Genomic DNA, 7,730 nt, shown 5'->3' on the forward strand with positions numbered 1-7,730 from the left:
TTAGTCAGATGACATAGTAGATAGAACACTGCACCTGGAGTCAAGAAGACCTGAAAATCAATCTTGCCTCAGGCAATAAATAATGGGTTATCCTGGGCTGAAAACTTATCACCTTTCTGCTAACTTAACTCAGGGGGTTGATGTGAGGATCACATGACATAATGTGTGAAAAATCCCGGCACACTGTGAATCACTAGAAATGACAGTTATTATTATTAAGTGTTAGTATTACTCTTAGTGTTTTGTCAAAACACTTCTCATCTAGTCTTTGTATATTTCTAAATCTGGGGAACACAGAGTAGGAGAGAAAGAGTGATGGAAAAGCAGCCTGGAAAGATAAGTTGGAGCCAGGGATGTAATGTTCAAGAAGTTGTCAATTTATTCCGGAGACAATGAGTCACTGAAATTTGGTGCAAATATTAATGTAGTCAGATCTGTGCATTAAGAATGTAAATTTGATTGCACATATATAACCTATATCCAATTGTTTACTTTCTGAGGGATGGTGGAAGATAAGGAGTGAGGGAGGAAATATGAAACTCAAATTTTCATTAAAAATTAATGTTAAATTGTATGTATATGTAATTGGAAAAATAAGTTATTATTTTAATAAAGATTATAAATTTGATAAATATGTGGAATATGAATTCTAGAGAGGAGATGCTGGAGGTAGAAAATTCAATTATTTGTTATAGTTTGTTAAAGATTTCGTAAGGAGTTGAACTAGTGTGGTGACCATGTATGTGAGTGGAAAGCTATAGAGGAACTGGAACAAGGGAGCTAATAGTTCCGTTGTATTCTGCTGTGGAAGAAAATGGCTAGAATATTGTGTTCAGTTTTGGGGATTATATTTTAAGAATGACATTTACAAAATGGTATTTTGCCAGGTGATAAGGCCATCAACATGGTAAGGGGACAGATCTTAGAATTGATTGAAGCAACTGAGGAAGAAAAGATGTGGGAGCCAGGGTAGCTGTTTCGAAGGCTTTGTAGAACTGCCTTGTAGAGGAAGAATTCACATTTTTTTCTGCTAACACCTAGATAGTTCAACTAGAAGCAATGTGCGAAATTGTGATTTTTATTTGATATTTGAGAAAAACTTTATAAAATGTAAAATTGTTCATGATGGAAATGAGCTGCCCTAGGAAGTTATGAATTACCCTCGATTACAGTTCTTTAAATGCAGCCTGGATGTTACAAAGGGAATATTTCTGACGTTCCTTATGACTCAGAGATTTGCAGCTCTAACTCTTAATATTCTTTCAGTAGATCCCTAAACAAGATGGAGAGCAACAACCTCACCTCAGTGACTGAGTTCATCCTCCTTGGCCTCTCCAGTCAGCCTGAGCTCCAGGTGCTCCTCTTCGTGCTTTTCCTCATGATCTACCTGATGATCTTGCTGGGGAACCTGCTCATTGTGTTGTTGATATTGAGGGATTCACGCCTCCACACACCTATGTACTTCTTCCTCACTAATTTATCCAGTGCTGAAATATGTTTAACATCCTGTGTATTTCCACAAATGTTGGTACATTTCTTTGCAGAAAGAAAGTCCATCTCCTACTCTTGCTGTGTCACACAGTTCTACACATTCCTGGCCTTTGGCATTTCAGAATGCTTTATCCTTTCAGTGATGGCCTATGACCGCTATGTTGCCATTCGAGACCCCTTAAGGTACTTAATCTCAATGAACTGGGGTGTTTGTAGGATGTTGGCTGCTGGGTCATGGTTGGGTGGTTTCACAGTATCCACAGTGGATACAGTTGTCACGTTCCAGCTTACCTTCTGTCAGAATAATGTTATCAATCACTTTTTGTGTGAAATGCCTGTCCTATTGCAACTGTCTTGTACTGATACAAGTCTGGCAGAATTGGTGGTGCAGGTCTTCTGTATTTTTACCCTTTTCTGCCCTGTCACATTCATCATCCTTTCCTATGCACACATCATCATTGCTGTCCTGAGAATTCGTTCCTCCCAGGGACGCAGGAAAGCCTTCTCTACTTGCTCTTCTCATCTTGTGGTTGTCACCCTATTTTATGGGATGGTAATATTTGTTTACATGAAACCGCAGTCTCTATCTTCTCCAGAATACAATAAGATTGCTTCTATGTTTTATGTGGCTTTCACACCTACCCTCAACCCTCTCATCTATAGCTTGAGGAATAAGGAGGTTAAAATGGCCCTGAGAAAACTTTTGGGAAAACCTGAAACTGCTTAATTGCACATATCTTTTCACTGAGTCCATGTGAGGAAAACTCCCACCCAAATAGACTCCTTGTTGTTCTTCCACAAGTTTCTATTTTGTCTGTTGTTATGTTCAGAATCATAACCTTTCACTTTTCATTCGATATTTTCTGTCGTTACGTTAGGAGCTACCTGGACTTTCCCTTGCATTCCTCTGTGTCTTTCTTATTAAAAAGAAAAGAAATAGTGTTGATTTCCCCAGCACAGGTTTAACTCACACACATGTAATTTGGAATATTGAGAATTATTCTACTGCAAAATAGATTTAAATAATGAGTATCACAACTAGGAGAAGCACAGCTAGTGTTATGGAAGTTGGGGTGATTTACTTGTGGGAAGAGGATTTTGATTGGAATACTAATTTCCATGGGTAGAAGAAGGTTTTTCTGGTAGGGGCAGTAAGAGGACACAGGGCTGAGTAGGTGATGGAGGAGGAGTTTACATGGGCAGTTAATGGGAGTGACATAGAATTCGCGTGTTAAATCTCATAACAGTGCTAGTTTTGAGAATAAGTATGGCCAGTGACCTCTAATTTTATCACCCAAGGGCAGTGCCCTGATATCTCTGCTTTAGCCACTAGCTTGGTAACTACAGTCCTACTTGGATTTTTGAGCTTCCTGAAATATCTATGTGGATCCTATGCTAGAAAATAAGAAACTTGTATAAACATCTCTTGTAAAGTCCATGCTGATTTTGTTGTTTTTATTCTTAAGGCATTTTCATCCTGTCTGACTTTTTGTGACTAGATCTGGGGTTTTCTTGTTAAAGATACTGTAGCAGTTTGACTTTTCCTTCTCCAGTTCATTTTATACATGAGGAAACTGAGGCAATCAGGGTTAAATGACTTACCCAGGGTCACACAACTGATAAGTGTTTGAGGCCAGAGTTGAACTCAGATTTATCTCACACCGGGTCTGGCATTTTAATCACTTAGCCTCACAGCTGCTGTGATCATCCTAAGTTTCACTGAGCCAATGTGAGTCACTCACATTACTTGGTGTGATGGAGTCAGATTTCCACGTCAAGAAACAAACCATATTTAAATGAACTCATTATGTCATGCATAAAAACTCTGAGATCACTTTCCCAATCACAATTTCAATGACGCTTTGTGTGCCCTTAGCAACACTTCCACTCCTCCCAGGATTCTAGTCTTTTTTCCAGGGCATGAGGATATCTACTCTAGCAGTATCATTGTTCAGCCTCAATCCACTGTGTTTCCCCCAATATCACCAGTTTTAGTTAGTCTCTCACCAATATCATTTGACAAGTTGATATCGCCTCAATGTTATTGATATCCAGTCAATGCCAATATTTGTGAAGGGTTATTTTGAGAATAGCTGGTTGGTTCAATGAATAGAGTGTTAAGCATGGAGTCAGGAAGATCTGAATTGAAATCCAGTCACTACACAACAAAAAAACAACTGAAAGGAAGCAGTGGTAGAATACTTAGAGAGTCTTTGAAGTGGTGGCCAAGACTCTCCATTAAACATTCCCAGAAGTGGGAGCACCAAGACTCCATGTGGTTTGATATGGGGAAAAGTTCATTGTGTGTGCTCTATATTCTACATCTTCATTGGTTTGCCATCTGTTATATTTATTTCCAAGTAGAATGTATAAGAGCATACATGAAGGGACATAAATATTATTATGAATATGAGTCAGTTGAACTCACTCATAAATTGTAAGAATTGATTGAATTGCTTAGAAAGTAAAATTCAACAATATGTTGCTAACAAGAAAAATACTTAAACCTAAAAAGTCAACACAGAATTAAAATAAGGGATTTCAACAGAATCTAGTATGTCTCAGCTGAAAATAGAATTTTGTCTCATCACAACTGTCTTCCTTTCTCATTTATAAGTAGATTCATGAACTCCAAAAACTGCATTTAAAGAAGGCTCTCAGCTCAGAATTCCTCATTTTTCACTTGGCTATAGCACTAAGGTATATCTCTGAGTTTCTCTATAATGCCCTGGTGCTAGGTACCCTTCCCACATCCATCCTTTTCAGTTTCTTCTTATGTGTTATCTTCCCCTACTTGATTACAAAGTCTATGAAGACAGGGAATGTCTTTTTCCTGTCTGTGTCTCCGGTGCTTAACATAGTGCCTGGCATACTGTAAGTGCTTAATAAGTGTTTATTGACTATTGCCTTTAGTAGTGAAGAATGAAATGAAGAAAATTAGAAAAATTTATATACTATAAAGTATGTAAGGACAAAATTAAAATCTATAAGAACTTTGATCAAATCAGCAACCATATATGATTCCAGAGGAATGATGAAGAAACATGTTATCTGTTACAGAAAGATAATGGATTACTGGGAGCAAGCAGTATGAAGTCTGTGTCCCTAAGATACCAGTATCTTACATTTTCCCTAGGGATCATATCATGATAGCTTATAAATGTTCATTTCATTAGCTCTTTAAGGAGACCCAAACAATTCACCTATTGTGAGTTTCACATGGATTGTAGGTCCGTGTGATAAATTTTGCATATTGGCTTAGTAAGGTTGAAAATCAAATCTAAGTGAATACTGCCTTTTTTTTGGGAACCTTTCATGCAGTTGAGACTTAAGCAGCCCTATTTCCTTTCTTACTGGACATTGCACATTTTTTTTTTTTATTGAAGGATGAGCCTGAAATTCCATTAAGATTGCACTTGCAGTAGAGTTTTGTAGGGGTGCTGACCACCATGCCACTTAGGACGCCACACTGACGGACATCAGGTAAACTGAGTCTGGTGCAGGGAAGGGTGAACAAGATGGCGCTGGAAGGGATGGCCCCACCCTTGTTTCGACCTGAGATTGTATGAGTATGGCATTGATGTGCTACGTGGCATATCCAGGTACAGTTCCGGGTGCTGGGTGTGGGATTATACTATATGTGGTAAAATACTATATGATAAGTCCTAGGAAGGTGGGTGGAATGCTTACATATACTGAATCTATATAACCAGAGTGCTTGCCTGAAAAAATTGGAGTTGCTTCCTGACCTGCTCTCCCACCTCCTTCTTTTACTTGCTAGCTCCACAAGAGGATGAGCAGCCTGCTGGACAGGCATAAGATTTGCTCCTCTTGGTGTGGTATGCTGTTACCATAGCACAGCTCCAGCTCATTTTACAGATGAAGAAACTGAGGGGAACAGGGCTAAGTAACTTACCCATGGTCACATAGTTAGAAATGTTTGAAATTGGATTTGAACTCAGGTCTTCCTAATTCCAGACCTGCTACTCTACCACTGTGCCCACAATCTTAGGATCCATTCAGAAACATATTTGTCATTGAATGGTTTCAGTTATGTTGGACCTCTCATGACTCCATTTGAGGTTTCCTTGGCAAAAAAACTGGAGTGGCTTACTATTTCCTTCTCCAGCTCATTCTACGGATGAATAAACTGAGGCAAACAGGGTTAAATGACTTGCTCAGAATCACACAACTTGTAAGTGTCTGAGGTCAGATTTGAACTCAGGAAGATGAATCTTTTTGACTCCAGGCCTGGCATTCTATCCACTGTGTCACATAATGGAAGCAGACAGAGTTTTTTGATAACTTAATTTGATGAGTACCCAAATAATTCATAGTCCTGGGTCAGTTCTTCCTAACATCACATCTTCACATGGACCCCACCAAACATTCAATATCTGCTATGGTAACAGCATAGCACACCAAGAGGAGCAAATCTTATGCCTGTCCAGCAGGCTGCTCATCCTCTTGTGGAGCTAGCAAGTAAAAGAAGGAGGTGGGAGAGCAGGTCAGGAAGCAACTCCAATTTATTCAGGCAAGCACTCTGGTTATATAGATTCAGTATATGTAAGCATTCTATCCACCTTCCTAGGACCTATGATATAGTATTTTACCATATATAGTATAATCCCACACGCAGCACCCGGAACTGTACCTGGATATGCCACGTAGCACATCAATGCCATACTCATACAATCTCAGGTCGAAACAAGGGTGGGGCCATCCCTTCCAGCTCCATCTTGTTCACCCTTCCCTGCACCAGACTCAGTTTACCTGATGTCCGTCAGTATGGCGTCCTAAGTAGTGTGGCAGTCGGCACCCCTACAGAGTTTGACTTTTTGATTGATGAAAGCAGCACTTTGGATGGCGGCATCTAAACAACAGTCCCCCAAATCCCATCACCTTAGGGTTAATCCTAGAAAACTGAGGGTAGCTGCATTTAGTTGACTTTTGATAATGTAAACTGCCTCTGCAAGTTCCTATTGGGTGAGTGGACCAGAAAGGATGCTATTTATACAAAAATAAAAAATTCCAAACTTTCAGAAGTCAAAATAAAGATAAGAAAAGGAAATTGAATGTGTTTGAAAGGAACCACAAAAGAAAGAAACATTCTTTTTCAGATTGATGTATGACAATTGTATCAAACTTCTCAATAACAATTAAAACCTAGGCAGAAATTATTCCAAAACCTTGAGAAAGAAAACCCTAACAAACTCCTTTGTTGAGACAAGTATAGTTCTAATACCTAACCAGGAGAGGACAAAGCAAATTAAAACAGCTAGAAATCAGTATAACTAGTGAATATATACTTATTTTTAAAAAGAAAGTAAGTCCTGGACAAAAAACTAGTAATTTCTCCATAAAGCCATTCACTGTGTTCCAATTAGATTTATATTAAGGAAGCAAGAATATTTCCAGAGGAATACATTTAACATAATCATATTGAATCCCCAAGTAACCAATATCACATGATTATATCAATAGATTTAGCAAAAGCCTTTGACAAATTACATTTGCTTATTCAAAATATCATCCAAAGCACATGCACAGTAAGAACTTTCTTTTGATGTGATGAAAGTATATGCTTAATCCAAAAGTTAAAATTATGTGCAATGAGGAAACAGAATCTTTCCCAATGAAGAAAGGAATAAAGGACGTATGGCCTCTTTCCCTTCCATTTTTTCACATTTGTCTAGAAATGGTAGTGATAGCAAAAGGGAGGGTAGAGAAATAGAAGTGAAGGAGAGGTAGAACTGTCATTCTGCTGAAATCATTATATTTTAATTAAAAAGTCCTCCAAAATTGGCTTAGAAACGAATCAAAACAATAGGTTCAGTTGAATTCCAGGATGAAAACAGAATCACAAATCAACAGTATTTCTGTATAGTTACAGCAAAATTCAGGAGAGAATCATAGAATAGGATGTATATTTATCAAGTGTCTACTATGTGGCAGGGACTACGTTAAGTTCTTTGCAAATATCTCAATTGATTCTCACAACACCTCTGGGAGGTAGGTACGATAGTATCTCCATTTTATAGTTAAGGAAACTGAGCCAGATTGAGGGTAAATGACTTTCTCAGGTTCATACAACTAGTATCTGAGACTGGATTTGAATTCAGGTTTTCCTGTTGCTAACATCAGTATTTTGTTCATTGTGCCATGTAACTGGCTGTGAATTAACGCAAAACAGAGAAATTCAAGACGTTCAAAATTCATGAGGATTCTGGACTTCTCAC

The 7,730-nt window shown here is 38.3% G+C and overlaps 1 protein-coding gene across 1 annotated transcript; it reads left to right on the plus strand.

Annotated features, from left to right (window-relative positions):
* Positions 1-1,282: 1,282 nt before the first annotated feature.
* Positions 1,283-2,218, plus strand: LOC140519652 (olfactory receptor 2D3-like). The gene has a single exon (XM_072632920.1). The coding sequence runs from the start codon at positions 1,283-1,285 to the stop codon at positions 2,216-2,218; it is 936 nt and encodes a 311-aa protein (XP_072489021.1).
* Positions 2,219-7,730: the final 5,512 nt, after the last annotated feature.

The sequence above is a fragment of the Notamacropus eugenii genome, chromosome 1, assembly GCF_028372415.1.
Source record: "Notamacropus eugenii isolate mMacEug1 chromosome 1, mMacEug1.pri_v2, whole genome shotgun sequence".
Taxonomy (NCBI): domain Eukaryota; kingdom Metazoa; phylum Chordata; class Mammalia; order Diprotodontia; family Macropodidae; genus Notamacropus; species Notamacropus eugenii.

What these genes read in the sequence shown, in the direction of transcription:
- LOC140519652 (XM_072632920.1), top strand. Translation starts at nt 1,283, where the DNA reads ATGGAGAGCAACAACCTCACCTCAGTGACTGAGTTCATCCTCCTTGGC.